The sequence below is a fragment of the Lissotriton vulgaris genome, chromosome 2_1 (assembly GCF_964263255.1).
Source record: "Lissotriton vulgaris chromosome 2_1, aLisVul1.2, whole genome shotgun sequence".
Classification (NCBI taxonomy): Eukaryota; Metazoa; Chordata; class Amphibia; order Caudata; family Salamandridae; genus Lissotriton; species Lissotriton vulgaris.
In genome coordinates this window covers 1,836,111,450-1,836,129,107 of record NC_141687.1, presented here as the reverse complement: position 1 = coordinate 1,836,129,107, position 17,658 = coordinate 1,836,111,450, and the positions used below count along the sequence as shown (strand labels likewise).

The 17,658-nt window shown below is 50.1% G+C and overlaps 1 protein-coding gene across 2 annotated transcripts in view; it reads left to right on the top strand.

The window, feature by feature from the left end:
• MEGF11 (multiple EGF like domains 11) overlaps positions 1–17,658 on the top strand; it is a 1,355,792-nt gene that overhangs the window by 739,177 nt on the left and 598,957 nt on the right. For both annotated transcript variants that reach the window (XM_086957988.1, XM_086957987.1), the window contains exon 9: positions 12,680–12,854. In XM_086957988.1, coding sequence (XP_086814114.1) covers positions 12,680–12,854 — 175 coding nt within the window. The remainder of the gene's footprint in view (positions 1–12,679; positions 12,855–17,658) is intronic.

The following is a 17,658-nucleotide window of genomic DNA, read 5'->3' as shown; positions in this document are numbered from 1 at the left end:
TTGCAGTAAAGAAAACAGCAATTACCACAAACTTAGGTAAGTGAGGGCCTGGGAACTTTTACCTCAATTTTTAGAGAGAATTAGGAGTGTCTTAGGCTGTCCCCTAACCACAGGCTAGTGAAGCCTACAAAGCTGGACATGTACCACGCTTACCTAGCCTTCCTCAGAGCACTGCTGGACTTGAGAAACGATACCAGGCAGACTGAATCTGCTGCTCTTAGCATCTCTGACCTCTGAAAAGTACATGAGGAAGTTGGAGCCCCTTCCACTAGGAAGCCAAGGACAGAAGATGTCCAAGGATCAGAAGGCTGATCTTGGATGTGACTAAAGTAACATAAAGAAGTTGAAGATAACATGCCTGTGAAGCATCCCAGCTCAGCAGTGTCAACTGGAGCTGGACTGCACTTTGCTGATGCCTTCTGCCTGGCACTCTGAGAGTCATTAAGTGCTTCCCCTGGGGTCCTGGGGGCATTGGGAGTGTACTCCTGTGGTTGTTTGGGCACCAGAAGAAGCTTGGGACCTTTTTCAAAACTTTTGCTCCAGGGCACCAGAACTTCAGAAGGACCAACCATGAAATGTATCCGACAGGCAGTTCCAGGGAGTCATACTTTGTCACATGAAGAGAAGGGTTTTTCTTCAGAGAAACAACAAAGTACAATTTCAGATTGGGATTTATAAACTTCTTTGAACTTCACTATTTCCAAGTCCTAGTGGGGCCAATCTACTTGGTGTATCTGACCCCGCGATCCATGGCAGGCGGTCTCAAACTGCACCTAGATCCTGTTCTGCAGTGACTACAATTGTTACTTTGTGCTTCTTGGTGCTATTTTCTCTTTAATCTTTCAATAATTCATATCTCTAGTCCTTTTTTGATTTTGCCAATTTGGTGCCATTTTACTTATTAAAATGTTCTCTATTTTTATCAATTGGACTGGGATTTTCGTTGTGTTTTTGATACATGCTACAGGCAAAAGAAAAAGCTGTTCCCATAAAGTGAGCAGTAAGACAGAAATTAATTGGTAATGCTTCAAGGGAGGGACAGACAAGATGGACAAAGCAAGCAATCGAATAAGAAGCAAGCAAATGAGAGGGACAGTAAAGCTAACCGATGGTGAGCAATGGGCAGGTTGCAAGTCTCTCTATGGTAAAGCTACAATATGTATTTTGAAATCAGAGAGCTGCATTATTTGGAAGGTTCAAACTAGCTAAACAGAGGCCAAAACTCCTGATGCCTGCACATAACTCCCGGGGCCTCGCAACCAGGGCCAGCTTTAGGGTGGTGCAACCCACCCAGCCGCACCTGGCGCTGAGTTCGGGGGGCATTGTATCAATAACGTATCAATTTAAAAGCACCGGCTGCAGAAGTCCTTCTATGTCCAGCAGGTTTCAGGCATCAATAAAAATGTAAGGATAATGCTGGTTATAAATGCCCCTGCTGGAGAGAGAGCAGATTTTTAAGGGGCAGTTTCTTTCACAGGATTAATATGCCTGCTACAAAGAACATGTAACATGCAGATCACAGAACTGTATTTATGTGGATAGCTTAGTGGGATACTGTTTTTGTCACAGAAATCCTTTTTAGGTCTCGACTGGCGTACACTGCGCAGCAGTTTCGCGCAGCTCGAAAAATTTTGTTTTACTGTTACTGGGGTTGAACCCGCCTCTCTCTTCTATTGGCTAGCTCCATAAATGGAGGCTAGCCATTGGAAGAGAATAATGTCACTCATTCTTGGAGCAGATTCATGGGTGTTTCTGTGTTTTTTTAAAGCCCCACCCCCTTTGTTTCGTCATGAAGAGGTGGCCAATTGTGGGTGTTTCCTTTTTTTTTTGTTCAGGATGTTTGCGGCCGCCATTTTTTCATGGAGCTGGGGCGGGCGGGTCGTGGAAGCGCTTTATTGTGACTTTAGCGCTGGGAGAGCTTTATTTCTTCTCTAAAGTGCCTGGAAGCGCTGTACTTGTCTTCAGCGCCTTGAGTGCTCTATCTGTTGGTAGCTGGTGCCCACCCGGCATTTTCCTCGCTGATTGCCAAGTTTGGAATCCCTGGTGAGTGCCCACCCCGCCAGGGACCTTGCTGTGATTTTTTTTTTATTGCCCGAGCGAGTGCCCACCTCGCTTTATATTTAAATTAGAGAGGGTGCCTACCCCTCGTTTGTCCCCGGCGCCCAAACCAGAAGTCAGGCAGGCCGAGGGCGGGACTGTGGGACCACAGGAAGAGGCCAGGAGCCCACCCCGCCTCCTCTGGAAGCTGCCGTGTCCAGAGATATACTGCCGCCGCAACTTCCCCCCCCCCCCCCCAGGGCTCCCAAGAGTGTGGGAGAGCCCCAGGGAGTGAGAGGAGAAATAGAAGTCCAGCTGCAAGAGGCGCGAGGCTCCCAGAGTAAAGGGAGTGCCCCGCAGCCAGTGAAGGGAGCCGCCACCTCGAGGAGCAGCGCCGGAACGACGAGGAGCCCCAGCCAAAGCAGCCCGGTGAGTGTGGACGTCTGGGGGCCCAGCAGTGGTTCTAGAGCGGCCCCGGAGGGCAGAGGGCCGCTCCATCGTTCCGCCACAGCATCCTGGGGCATTATTGTTTTAGAGCCCGTGAGAGGCTCTTGGGCAGTTTCTGATTTAGAGTCCCCCGAGCGGGACTCCATCGTTCCAGGCATTCCTTAAAGTTGCGAGCCGCGTTGCTCTCTGCCCTTGCAGGTGCCCTCAGCTCTGAATCCTCTGCAATCTGATCTCACCCCGGGCCCTCACTCACTTCTTACCCCTGTACTCTCAGCTCTTACCCCTCTGACCTCAGCTCTTACCCCTCTGCCCTCAGCTCTTCCTAGGCCCTCACTTCTGGCACCTGTGCCCTCTGACCTCAACCCAGGCCTCCAGCCCTCACCACGCTGCCCTCTGCCCCTACCTGTGCCCTCACTGACTCCTGTGCCCTCAGCTCTTACCCTGTGCCCTCAGCTCTTACCCTTGTGCCCGCAACTCTTACTGCTGTGCCCTCAGCTCTTACCTGTGCCCGCAAATCTTACTCCACTGCCCTCAACTCTTACCTGTGCCCTTAGCTCTTACCCGTGCCCTTAGCTCTTACCCCTGTGCCCTCAGCTCTTACCCCTGTGCCCTCAGCTCTTACCCCTGTGCCCTCAGCTCTTACCCCTGTGCCCTCAGCTCTTACCCCTGTGCCCTCACCTCTTATCGCTCTGCCCTCAGCTCTTACCCTGCACTGTGCCCTCAGCTCTTCCTAGGCCCTCGCTTCTGACTCCTGTGCCCTCAGCTCTTACCTATGCCCTCAGCTCTCACCCCTCTGCCTTCAGCTCTTACCCCTCTGCCCTCAGCTCTTCCTAGGCCCTCACTTCTGGCACCTGTGCCCTCTGACCTCAACCCAGGCCTCCAGCCCTCACCACGCTGCCCTCTGCCCCTACCTGTGCCCTCACTGACTCCTGTGCCCTCAGCTCTTACCCTGTGCCCTCAGCTCTTACCCTTGTGCCCGCAACTCTTACTGCTGTGCCCTCAGTTCTTACCTGTGCCCGCAAATCTTACTCCACTGCCCTCAACTCTTACCTGTGCCCTTAGCTCTTACCCGTGCCCTCAGCTCTTACCTGTGCCCTCAGCTCTTACCCCTGTGCCCTCAGCTCTTACCCCTGTGCCCTCAGCTCTTACCCCTGTGCCCTCAGCTCTTACCCCTGTGCCCTCACCTCTTATCGCTCTGCCCTCAGCTCTTACCCTGCACTGTGCCCTCAGCTCTTCCTAGGCCCTCGCTTCTGACTCCTGTGCCCTCAGCTCTTACCTATGCCCTCAGCTCTCACCCCTCTGCCTTCAGCTCTTACCCGTGTGCCCTCTGCCCTCACCCGTGCCCTCAGCTCTGACAACTGTGCCCTGTGACCCTCGCCGTTGACTATGGCCAGCACGGCGGGGGAGATCGTGGCCTTCCTGCTGGCCCTGTCAGGCTGGGTGCTGGTCTGCTCCACGCTGCCCACCAACTACTGGAAGGTGTCGAGCATCGATGGCACGGTCATCACCATGGCCACCTTCTGGTCCAACTTGTGGAAGACCTGCATCACCGACTCCACTGGCATCTCAAACTGCAAGGACTTCCCGTCCATGCTGGCCCTGTCAGGTGCGTCCCGACGGGGGGAGGAGGGGCTGTGTGTGTGTCTGTGTATGTGGCTCTGTGTATGTGTTTCGCCTGCAAGTTAATTGTGTTTGCCTCGCTTGCTTGTACCATTTCTGTATTGGAGTTGGTTTGTTTGCGCGATATCCCCCGGCGCCCTGCTCTGCTCCCCCCTCCATTTTGTCCCTGTTGTTGTTGTTGTGCTTCCTGAGCCCGCCCTCCCACTACCTATTTACGGCGCCCCCGGACCTTGTAGCGCTGTGATCCCTCATCGCTCCTGCCCTGAGTGGTTCGCTCCCCTGTCTCTCTGCCGAGACGCGGTATCGTAGAAGCTGTGCTGCATTGCATATAACTGTGCCATTGTTTTGTTTCACCTGCAAGTTAATTGTGTTTGCCTCGCTTGCTTGTACCATTTCTGTATTGTAGTTGGTTTGTTTGCGCGATATCCCCCGGCGCCCTGCTCTGCTCCGCCCTCCATTTTGTCCCTGTTGTTGTTGTTGTGCTTCCTGAGCCCGCCCCGCCTCCCAGCTGAGCCGCCCTCGCCCCTCCCCCTCCACTATCCATATATGACAGCTGCTCCCGCGCGCAGCGTTTACGCGCAGTGACCGTGCCCCATTCGCGCCGAAGGTGCGCCAAAGGTAAGCCCGTCTACGCCCGTCCGCGCCTGGACCGCGCCCAGCGCCAGACCCCCTGGCCCTCGCAATGCCCAGCCCTCCCGCATTACCTACGATGCCACCACCCTCCTAGCCCTTAACCCCGGCCGCTCCCCCATCTGCGTCCAAGCCGCTCCTGGACACACCCATGGACCTTTCTCATGCTACTCCTGCAAATTCATCGGCACCGACAACAACTCCGCTACGATCACACCTCAGATTCCCGACCCCAACCACCTACAATGCATCTTGCTCAACACCCGATCGGTCCACAGACACGCTATTGACCTATGGAATCTACTAGACACCATCTCTCCGGACGTCGCCTTCCTAACAGAAACATGGATGAACGCCTCTTCCGCCCCAGACATCAACATTGCCATCCCAGAAGATTATAAGATCATACGCAAGGACCGTACCGGCCACACAGGAGGAGGAATCGCTATGGTCCATAAGAAATCCATCCACATCTCTACCAGCTCTGACGTCAATCTCGCCAACTCTGAACACCTTCACTTCCAGATCCTCATCGACCCCAAGACCACACTCAGAGGCACCCTCCTTTACAGACCTCCAGGACCCCGCGCACAATTTAGTGAGGACATCACGGACTTCATCACTCCACACGCGCTCCCCTCCAAAGATTACATCCTTCTGGGAGACCTCAATTTTCACCTTGAAAAGAACAACGACCACAACTCCACCACCCTTTTGGACAACCTCGCCAACCTCGGACTTAAACAACTGGTCACTTCCCCCACCCACATCGCAGGTCACACACTCGACACTATCTTCACTTCCAGCAATCATGTCTCCTTCAGCCACACTACCGCTCTCCTCTGGACTGACCACAGCTGCGTTCACTTTACCTACAACAAGCCCAAACCCAACAACCACCCCCAACCAACTCTGCAAAGAAACTGGAACAAAATCACCATCGACCAGATCTCCTCATCGCTTCTTCTAAAGCCCCCAGCCCACTCCTCAAACCCCGACCAAGCCGCCACCAACCTCACCCTATGGTTATCCAACAGCGCGGACATCCTAGCACCACTGAAAAAACGACAAAGCAAACTTGGCAGCAAGAAGGCCTCCTGGTTCAACGATGATCTTAAGAAATCCAAGAAACTCTGCCGCTCCCTTGAGAAGACCTGGAAAAAAGGCCCAACCACCAGCACCAAGGATGCCTTCAAAAACGCCACCCGCATACACCACCAACTGATCCGAAAGGCCAAGAAAACCGCCTTCAAAAACCGACTAGATAACAACGCCCACAACAGCAAGGAACTTTTCAACATCGTCAAGGAATTTACCAATCCCTCGGCCAACTCTAACGACATCACCCCCTCTCAAGCCCTCTGCGACTCCCTAGCCTCATTCTTCCACAACAAAATTGCAGACATCCACAACAGCTTCGACAACCAACCCGGAGACCAACCCATCCAACCATCTGCTGGACCTTCACCCCCCTCGAACATCCTTAATGACTGGAACCCAATCTCCACTGAGGACACCATCCGCCTGATGAACTCCATCCACTCAGGATCCCCCACAGACCCATGCCCTCACCACATCTTCAACAAAGCAGACTCCATCATAGCACCGCACCTCCGAGATGTCATCAACTGCTCCTTCAACTCCGCCACCTTCCCGGAAAGCTGGAAACACGCTGAACTCAGCGCCTTTCTGAAGAAACCCACAGCGGACCCCAACGAACTCAAAAACTACCGCCCCATCTCGCTCCTTCCATTCCCGGCCAAAGTCATCGAGAAAGCTGTCAACAACCAGCTCGCCGCCTTCCTCGAAGCCAACAAATCCCTCGACCCCTCACAGTCCGGCTTCCGAGCAAAACACAGCACTGAGACCGCCCTCATCGCAGCAACAGACGACATTCGAACCCTGCTGGACAATGGAGACACAGTCGCCCTCATCCTCCTCGACCTCTCCGCAGCCTTCGACACAGTCTGCCATAGCACCCTTCTACAGCGCCTCAGTAACATCGGAATCCAAGGAAAAGCACTAGAATAGATCACCTCGTTCCTCACCGGAAGAACCCAGAGAGTCCGCCTTCCACCATTCAAGTCAGAGGCCACTGAAGTCATCTGCGGCGTACCACAGGGACCTTCACTCAGCCCCACCCTTTTCAACGTATACATGAGCCCCCTCGCGGCCATCGCCCGCCAACACAACCTCAACATCATCTCCTACGCGGATGACACTCAACTGATCCTATCACTCACCAACGACCCTAGCACCGCCAAAACTAACCTACACGAAGGAATGAAAGAAGTAGCCGAATGGATGAAACACAGCTGTCTAAAACTGAACTCAGAAAAAACAGAAGTCCTCATCTTAGGTACCTCCCCCTCTGCATGGGACGACTCTTGGTGGCCAGAAGCCCTTGGAAAAGCACCCATCCCGACAGACCACGCACGGAACTTGGGCGTCATCCTGGATTCCTCACTTTCAATGAACAGACAAGTCAACGCCGTCTCTTCATCCTGCTTCAACATTCTTCGCATGCTCAAAAAAACATTTCGTTGGATCCCCACCGAAACTAGGAAAACGGTCACCCACGCTCTGGTCACGAGCCGACTGGACTATGGAAACACCCTCTACGCCGGTACTACCGCTAAACTCCAGAAAAAACTCCAACGAATCCAAAACGCCTCAGCCAGGCTCATATTAGACATCCCGCGTAAAGAACATATCTCTAGCCACCTGAAAAACCTCCACTGGCTTCCCGTCAATAAGAGGATCACTTTCCGGCTCCTAACCCACGCACACAAAGCACTCTACGAAATCGGACCAGAATGCCTCAACACACGACTGTCCTTCTACACCCCCTCCCGCCAGCTACGATCATCCAACCAAGCCCTTGCCACTGTACCTCGCATCAACAAAACCACCATGGGAGGTAGATCCTTCTCCTACCTGGCAGCTAAAACCTGGAACTCACTTCCCACTTACCTTCGCATTACCCAGAACCACCTAGCATTCAGAAAGCAACTTAAACGTGGATTTTCGACAAGTAATTCCCCACCCCTCCTCAAGCGCCTTGAGACCCTCTGGGTATGTAGAGCGCTATATAAATTCTCTGACTTGACTTGACTTGACTGTGGCTCTGCGTGTGGCTCTGTAGGTATGTATGTGTGTGGGTCTGTGTGTTTGTGTGTTGCATTTGCGAGAGATTAAGCTATTGGCATTGTAAATGACAGTGCCATTTATTTATCTGTTTTCAAAACCAACACATAAATAAAAAAATTGTCATTTACAATGCCAATAGCTCTAACTTTTTCAAAGGCGAGACCGTTGCATTGTAAATGCTTGTTTTACTTGCAGTACATAATCTGCAATCCTAATATATTACCTATGAACTGTTGTTGAAGAGTTGCATGCAAACTGCATGGTCTAGGTTCGAAAGTATGTTTATCCCCAGCCTTTGTTTATCCTAATGTTGCTAAAAAGGGTTCGTTTGGATAGAAATACATTCTTATTAGCGAAGATAACCCCAACCACTATCGTATGTGTTAAATTCTAACTTTGTGCTTCTTCAGACCAAACACTTTTAAAATATACTGCCTACTAGTATGGATGACATATTGTACTCATCAATGTTTTATGTAACGCTTCCTAGAGATTGGTTTACACACGTGTGATTTATTGTCTCTGTATAGTTTATGTGTGACGTAAAGTGCTACACTGGTATGAGCAGTGTCATAAAACAAATTAAATGCCTTTGAGAGAGAGGCTAGTGAGGGAATCTGTGACAAATGAGGTCATTGAGTGAGGGGCGCCAAAGAATATTGCCGCACCAGGCACCACCAACAATTCAAAAAGGGGGTGGTGATGAACAGGGTGTCTGAATTAAGCAGACCACTCTTACCCAGTCAAGAGATCAGGGCTTGATCCATCACCGTTATTTAGCTCACTGCATCACCCCAGTTCAGAACCTGGCTATATGCAAATTAGTCTGACCCAGTGCCTCATGGGAACAGGGCAGACCAAACTACCAAGCCAATTCTTCACCGGAAAGGAGACAAGCTTCCGGGGACCGGTTTCTGGCATTTCAGCCGTCGTCGGCCTGGCTTGCTTGAATCCTGGTGGTGCAGTGAGCAAGGGACTCATGTCTGAGTATACCCTGCCACACTTGTGGTGGCCAAAAACAATTCAAAAAGCTGGCCCTGAAATGCTAACAAAACAAAGACCAACGGTAAATGAGCAGACAAAAACCAAGAAAATAGGAAGCTATCAAAATCAGCTCTGAAACCAGACAGGCTACTTGTGCGGTACAAGATGAAAAAACCTAGAGCAAGCGTAATGGGAAGAGTTCTCATTTCAGAGAGTAAAGTAAAGAAGGCTGCATCACTACTGTGTCACTTCTCGTATAAGGATATGTGTAGGAGTCATTAGCAGGAAATCCAGGCACATAATTTGCACAATGTACAAAAATTGTTGTAGTTCAAACGGATCTTCCATCAATATCCCTCGGCCTGATGCTGAGAACACTCTGCAGCTAGAAAGTAACGAGGCAGTTTGCTGTGAGCAGCCCCTGACTATGGGAAACTTCAGTAAGACTAGCAGTGACGGCTGCCCAACTGCTCTGGGAGCAGTTTAAAAAGAAAAACTAAAATGATAATGACTACTGTCATTATCATTTTAGTTTTCCTTCCTGCTTAGGTGCAGAGTGGGTGGGGCTGGGCTGGCCAGAGCATGGGCCAGGGGAGTGTTAGGCACACTCTGAAGTGCTTAGGACGGTTTGGCCGGCCCTCTTGGACCGGCCAAATCATCCTGCGCTTGGACCAATCATTCATTGGCCATGGGATTCTGAGAGGCTGTGTGTTTCCTGTTGCGGTGCGGAGAAGACATCGGAGGAGAGGCGGAGGCCGGTGGCACCTAGGTGAGTTTTTTATAAAAAATGTTATTCCCCCCCCATTCCCCTGCCCCACAACCCCTGTTCAGTAGCAGCTGCTCCTAAGTAAGACCATCCCTTCCGGAGACAACCATGTCACCATTAGTAACTAGTTCAAACATTTTCAATGCCTTGTACATTAAACTCTCCTACCATCATGTGCATTAAACCCTCCTACCATCAAGTGCTTTGAGACAATTTAGTTTGTGGAGGTATTCGATGTTAACATATCCATTCATCCACACAAATGAATTGTCGGTGACGGTTTATGTGGTAGAAAAAAAGGTTGGTTGTGACTTCCATATCATGACGGTCAGCGGCAGCCGCCACATTGAAAAAGTGGTGTAGCGGGGGTGGGGGGGAGGGGGGGTGCGGGGAGCGCCGCCGGATGGAGAGTACGGGAGGATTTTTAAAAATAATTTAAAAAGTGAAAAAGTTAAAATTACCTGCTGCCAGCCGCCTCCCGCGTTGTGCCTTTGTGTTGGTTCTTCCTTGTCCCAGCAGACACTGGGACCATGTCACAGACGTCCTGTCCAATCCCCACGCTGCTCTCATGCTGGAAGCAGCGTGGGGATTGGCCTGAGCGGGCTGGAAAGACGCTTCACTCAAGTCAAGGATTCTGTGGGGTTTCTCCAGCCCGGGGCGAGGAGCGTGAGTAAGGGGTGGACTAGAGGTCCGCCGGGGGGGAGGAGATAGCCCTTCCCCCAACATTGATAGCACCCCCGCGGTTACTACCACTGGGTTTATGGCTCATCAGGTGGGCAGGTCGCGAGGGGCGGCTTGACCCTGGATCGTCCGTAAGTTAACCCAATGTGTTGGCATATTGTTTATGCAAATAAAGCTGCAACAACTTTCTCCAACAAAACTTTGTGTGGTGTCCGTTATTGAAGAAATTATTGTTAGCGGGTTGGGTTTAGAGGCCGATATTGGCACTATGCTCATAGCACTCCTCCCCCCCTCCCATGCTGCGGCCCCGCCACTCCCTGCACACGCTGGCTGAGCCAGCTGCTTAAAAATAAAACAATGTAATTTACTTTTATTTTTTAGCTGTTGGCTCTGCGCCAGTGGGGCGACGCTCCGCCGCCATTGCAGTGGAGTCGCCCCTGATGACGGTTGTACTCCTCATTGTGTTGTGTACTGACGGAGATTTTCAGGTCACAGCTTGTTGCAGAGTGGACTCCAGTGACGTAGTTTGCACAGCGGTGGAATATATTGATAAACTTTAAGTGCACCTTTAGAACATCTCAATGCCGATATCGAGGGATGGTGTTTATCAAGGCGCGTGAGAGTATACAGCCTTCCGATCTCTGTAGTGCGTGGTGCATTAGTACTCTGAGCTATCTTACCGCAAGGGCCTGCTTTAGACCGTGTTATGAATCAGTCCGATAAACCGCCTGGAGTGGGTGTGAGCCGAGGTCCGAACTGCAGCCAAAATTCGGCGGCATGTCTGCTCTTACATGTTGGATTTTAACATAAAAATGGAGCCGAATTTCAACAATTCAGGAGACCATAGCAACTTCCATGAAAGGAAAACCAGAATATCTGTAGACAGAGAATATAATATAGTATAATTAATTTGTTTTATATCACCCAAAGGGGGGGAATCCAAAAATGTTGTGAGTGGAAAATCTGCATGACAAAGGCCATGGTGACCGTCCCCTCCGGCGGTGTTCCCTCTACAGTTTTTAATTCGTGGTTAATGATGTAGCCCTAGGCCACAGCGAATGTTGTGCGAACCTGGCACCAAAAGCCAGCCCGAGGACACGGATGCGGGGGGAGACGAATGTGCCAAAGCCTCTCTCCAGTGTTCAAACCCGGGAACTGTGACTTAGAGTTAAGGCAGGACTTGCAAGTGAGGGGACCCAGAGAGCCCTGGTGTGTGCACAGATGTGTACTTTTAATTAGTCTGCACATGCTGTGGATGGGGATATGGTAGGAATTCGAAGTGACATCAATCCCTGTGGTAGGCAGTGAATACAAGGCAGCCATAGCATAGTTTGGGATATACACACACACAGAGAAGTGGCTTCCTTTGGCAGCCCAGAGCAGCAGCGCATGCACAGGAAGTGGCAGAAAATTAGTTTTCTGTGCATTGGGGACAGTATGTTATCAAATGTATATCAAGGCTCGGGCAGGGCGCATTGAAGCCCCTCCCCAGTCACAGCAGTTATAGATAAGTGGTACATTTTTACTGGCACATATTACGTTTATCCATGAATTTTCTAGTGTAAATGCCAGAGCTCTGGGGGTTAGTGATTGGCAGTTTTCCCACCCACGCTATTTAGAATGTATTGATGGCCATGCACTATAATTATGGAGGACGGGATATCCACCATTTTTGGCGTATGCCCCCTCGTAAAGGCACACTTTTATCACAAATCTGCCATTTTTATTTGAACATGTTTTCCAGCTGATGAGCAGAGGAGTATCTTGCACACAGATATCTGAGGCAGGGGGAATTCCCGGCAGTCACTGCGGCATACAGAACTAACAAAAACATGTTAGGTTATAGGGACTGTAGTGTCACGGGCGCTTTCGTCTTGTCTGTCTTTCTGATATGTATGCAATCAAATGTCCTTGAACGTCCTTACCCTAGCAGTGGCGCGGCCTAGTCTGTAAACAGCAAGGGATTCCTCAAGAAGGTCAAGAGCAGGGAACCCCTGAGCACATGGAGATCAGAGGGATCCGTGGGGAAAGTTTTAAACACCTCCCTTGACTGTGGCCAAAGCTGGCAAACATTTTGCCCAACTGCAGTTTTAACAAGTTGGTCACTTTTGCTCAACTTTACTTGCAGGACATGTTTTTAGCAGAAGAAAAAGGTTTGTATAGGTGGACTTTACTCCTTCAGACCTACTTATAAACCTCACAAACCTTGGGGAAAAATCACTAATTTGCAGAGAATACTCGTCACACAATCATGATATGCCTGGGGGAACTTAAGTGATCCACTGTCACAGACATGGTGGGAACGGTCTTGTATTGTTGTCTATTATTGTCACGGTACATATGCCTTTCTCTCTCCTCTTGCAGCTGCCACCCCTTGTCCGGAGAGTGCACCTGTCGGGCGGGCTGGTCCGGCCTGTACTGTGATGAGACCTGCTCCCCCGGGTACTATGGGGAAGGGTGCCACCGCATCTGCTCCTGCCAGAACGGGGCCGACTGTGATGGGGTGTCCGGCAAGTGCTTCTGTGCCCCGGGATATGCGGTAAGTGTGCCGCAGAAGCAGTCCCTCAGGAGGAATAAGCATCTTTAATGGCACTGCATAGCTTAATGATAGTGTTACATTTTAATTGCATGCATATGTCTTCACAGTTCATCAAAACACATATTCCTGCATAAAAACAGTAAGAGAGTTAAAACCCAAAGCTTTTTATCCAGAATGTCAGACACTTTTATATTTGCAAATCCTAATAAAATATTAAGTCTAAACCTATTTTACTTTTGTGAGCAGTCCGGGAAATAAGCCACGAATGTTTAGCTGTCTATTTATTCAGCACGCGATAACCTTTTTTGTTTAAATGAAATTCGTATCTAGGATGAGGCTTCAGCTTTTGAAATGTGTGATGAGGAAATGGCCGTCTTTGTTGTTTCAAAGAAGGGTGGCGTATCACAAACATGTGTAGGGTCACGCTGAAGTGTCTGGCAACACATGCAACATCGGTCCAGCACAGTCAATGTAAGCCTGTGCTCTGCAAACTGTCACTCTTGGTACCTGCCTCAAGAAGAGCTTTAGGGGAGTGCGAGTGGTGAAAGCCGCACTGGGCGCTGAACAAGGGCAGAAAGAATAAAAAATTAGCTAGCTTTCGCCCCAAGAATTTTCAATTCTATTAAGGACAAGGAGGCAAGCATTATGCTTCTCTTTCTTTTAAATGCTACACACAGCAGCCAATGAAAACTTAGGTGTAGTCAAAACAAACTACATTTCCCATGAGTCAAAACACACATCACTTCCTGTATTAGTCCATAAGACCTGGTCAACACCGGATATCCTCCTCTTTCTTTGCTTCGAACATAAGTCCATAATTAACTGAAGTCCAACATAAACCTCCTCCAACATGGAAGAACAACAATTGGAAGGCATTCCTCAGCCGGAAACACACTCAGTCCATCTTCTCAGAACCTGGAAGAATGAGAGAAAAAATGCCCGTAAAATCTGCCACAAAACTATAATCATGGGTGGGCAAGAAACATTACAATGCATGTAATACCACCGGGTGGGATAATCCTCGCCTCTGTGTCCTTAATAAAATTGAAAATTCATGGCGCGATAGCTAGCTCATTTTTCATTCTATTACAGGACCGGAAGCTTCGTATTATGCTAGTTTAATGCTCTTGAAATTCCACAGAGGAAATATCACCCACCGGTTTATAATAAAACTGTTTAAAAGTTGAATCGGAGGACCAATCTGCTGAACGCATAATGTCCTGCACAGTACATCTTAACATAAATCTCTTAGAGGCCATGGCGCCACGAACAGAATGCGCCCCAAACACTTGGGTATCAATACCCACTTCTTGTATAACATATTTAAACCACCTGGCTATAGTAGCCGCTGTAACAGGTTTGAATGGTTTTTGCAAAACAATTAATAACTGTATAACTCCTGCAGGTCAAGAAGACCTTGTACACTACTTGTAAGCTTTAAGACATTGCACCACACACAGTTTTGCATTACTTGGAAAAGCATGATAATCAACACTGTTAGACATTGTCTTAGTCCTGGCAGTAATAGTAAATGAAACCCCTTCCGGAGTAAACATCCAAGGCCCGGATGTCCGATGACCGTCGACAAGCCGCAAGACATAACAACATAGCTAGCTTGGCAGAAAGTTGTTTCCTGGACAATTGCTCATTCTGGGGCCAACTATTGAATAACGACAAAACTAAAAAAACATCCCATAGTGAAGTATATTTAGGTTTGGGCGGATTCGCTACTCTTATCCCTTTTAGAAGTTTGCAAATAAGTGGGTGCATATCCACGGGTTTACCATCAATCTGGGCATGACCAGCCAAAATCGCAGGAACGAAAATTGTTAACAGAACGATAAGCTGAACCCTCCGAAGCTTTCATGGAAAGGAAATTTACAATACAGGGAAGTCCTGCCCCCACGGGATCCACGTGTTGTTCCAAGTCAAGTCAAGTCAAGTCATAAAATTTGTATAGCGCACTACATACCCAGAGGGTTTCAAGGCGCTTAGGAAGGGGAGGAGGATTATTTGTCAAATATCCACGTTTTAAGCTGCTTTCTGAACGCTAGGTGGTTCTGGGTGAGGCGAAGGTGAGCGGGGAGTGAGTTCCATGTTTTAGCAGCCAGGTATGAAAAGGATCTGCCTCCCATGGTGGTCTTGTTGATGCGAGGTACAGTGGCAAAGGCTTGGCTGGAAGAGCGAAGTTGGCGGGAGGGGGTGTAGAAGGACAGTCGAGAGTTGAGGCAATCTGGTCCGATGTCGTAGAGTGATTTGTGTGCGTGGGTAAGCAGTCGGAAAGTGATCCTCTTATTGACGGGTAGCCAGTGGAGGTCCTTAAGGTGACCAGAGATGTGTTCGTTGCGTGGGATGTCTAATATGAGCCTGGCTGAGGCGTTTTGGATTCGTTGGAGTTTCTTCTGGAGTTTAGCGGTGGTACCTGCGTAGAGGGTGTTTCCGTAGTCCAGTCGGCTCGTGACCAGAGCGTGGGTGACTGTTTTCCTTGTTTCGGAGGGGATCCAGCGAAATGTTTTTCTGAGCATGCGAAGAATGTTAAAGCAGGAAGAGGATACGGCGCTGACTTGTCTGTTCATTGAGAGTGAAGAATCCAGGATGACGCCTAGGTTCCGTGCGTGGTCTGTCGGGATGGGTGCTTTTCCGAGGGCTTCCGGCTACCAGGAGTCGTCCCAAGCAGAGGGGGATGTACCTAAGATGAGGACTTCTGTTTTGTCTGAGTTCAGTTTCAGACGGCTTTGTTTCATCCATTCGGCGACTTCTTTCATTCCTTCGTGTAGGTTAGTTTTGGCGGTGCTGGGGTCCTTGGTGAGAGAAAGGATCAGTTGAGTGTCATCCGCGTAAGAGATGATGTTGAGGTTGTGTTGGCGGGCGATGGCCGCGAGGGGGCTCATGTATACGTTGAAGAGGGTGGGACTGAGTGAGGATCCTTGAGGTACGCCGCAGATGACTTCAGAGGCCTCGGACTTGAATGGAGGAAGGCGGACTCTCTGGGTTCTTCCGGTGAGGAACGAGGTGATCCATTCAAGTGCTTTTCCTTGGATTCCGATGTTATTGAGGCGTTGTAGAAGGGTGCTGTGGCAGACTGTGTCGAATGCTGCAGAGAGGTCGAGGAGGATGAGGGCGACTGTGTCTCCATTGTCCAGTAGAGTTCGAATGTCGTCTGTTGCTGCGATGAGGGCGGTCTCAGTGCTGTGTTTTGCTCGGAAGCCAGATTGTGAGGGGTCGAGGGATTTGTTGACTTCGAGGAAGGCGGCGAGCTGGTTGTTGACGGCTTTCTCGATGACTTTGGCCGGGAATGGAAGAAGCGAGATGGGGCGGTAGTTTTTGAGTTCGGTGGGGTCTGCTGTTGGTTTTTTCAGAAGGGCGTTGAGTTCAGCGTGTTTCCAGTCTTCTGGGAAGGTAGCAGAGTTGAAGGAGCAGTTGATGACGTCTCGGAGGTGCGGTGCTATGATGGAGTCTGCTTTGTTGAAGATGTGGTGAGGGCATGGGTCTGTGGGGGATCCAGAATGGATGGAATTCATCAGGCGGATGGTTTCCTCAGTGGAGATTGGGTTCCAGGCATTAAGGGTGTTTACGGGGGGAAGATGGTCAGCAGATGGTAGGGTGGGTTGGTTTCCGGGTTGGTTGTCAAAGCTGTTGTGGATGTCAGCAATCTTGTTGTGGAAAAAAGAGGCTAGGGAGTCGCAGAGGGTTTGAGAGGGGGTGATGTCGTTGGAGTTGGCCGAGGGGTTGGAAAATTCCTTGACGATGTTGAAAAGTTCCTTGCTGTTGTGGGCGTTGTTGTCAAGTCGATCCTTGAATGCTGTTTTCTTGGCTTTTCGGATCAGTTGGTGGTGAGTGCGGGTGGCGCTTTTGAAGGCGTCCTTGGTGCTGGTGGATGGGTCTTTTTTCCAGGCCTTTTCAAGGGAGCGGCATAGTTTCTTGGATTTCTTAAGATCATCGTTGAACCATGAGGCCTTCTTGCTGCCAGGTTTGCTTTGACGTTTTTTCAGTGGTGCTAAGGTGTCGGCGGTGTTGGATAACCATAGGGTGAGGTTGGAGGCGGCTTTGTTGGCGTTAGAAGAGAGGGCTGGGGAGTTTCGAAGGAGCGATGCGGAGATTTGGTCCGTGGTGATTTTGTTCCAGTTTCTTTGCAGGGTAGGTTGGGAGTGGTTGATGGGTTTCGGCTTGTTGTAGGTGAAGTGAACGCAGCTGTGGTCGGTCCAGAGGAGATCCGTAGTGTGGCTGAAGGAGACATGTTTGCTGGAAGTGAAGATGGGGTCGAGTGTGTGACCTGCAATGTGGGTGGGGGAAGTGACTAGTTGTTTAAGTCCGAGGTTGGCGAGGTTGTCCACGAGGGTGGCGGTGTTGTGGTCGTTTATCTTTTCAAGGTGAAAGTTGAGGTCTCCCAGAAGAATATAGTCTTTGGAGGGGGGCGCGTGTGGAGAGATGAAGTCCGTGATGTCTTCACTGAATTTTGCGCGGGGTCCTGGTGGTCTGTAGAGGAGAGTGCCTCTGAGTGTGGTTTTGGGGTCGATGTGGATCTGGAAGTGAAGGTGTTCGGAGTTGGCGAGGTTGGTGTCAGAGCTGGTTGAGATGCGGATAGATTTCTTATGGACGATAGCGATTCCTCCTCCTGTGTGGCTGGTACGGTCTTTGCGAGTGATCTTATAGTCTTCAGGGATGGCAATGGTGATGTCTGGTGCGGAGAAAGCGTTCATCCATGTTTCCGTTAGGAAGGCGATGTCTGGAGAAATGGTGTCTAGTAGATTCCATAGGTCAATGGCGTGTCTGTGGACCGAGCGGGTGTTGAGAAGGATGCATT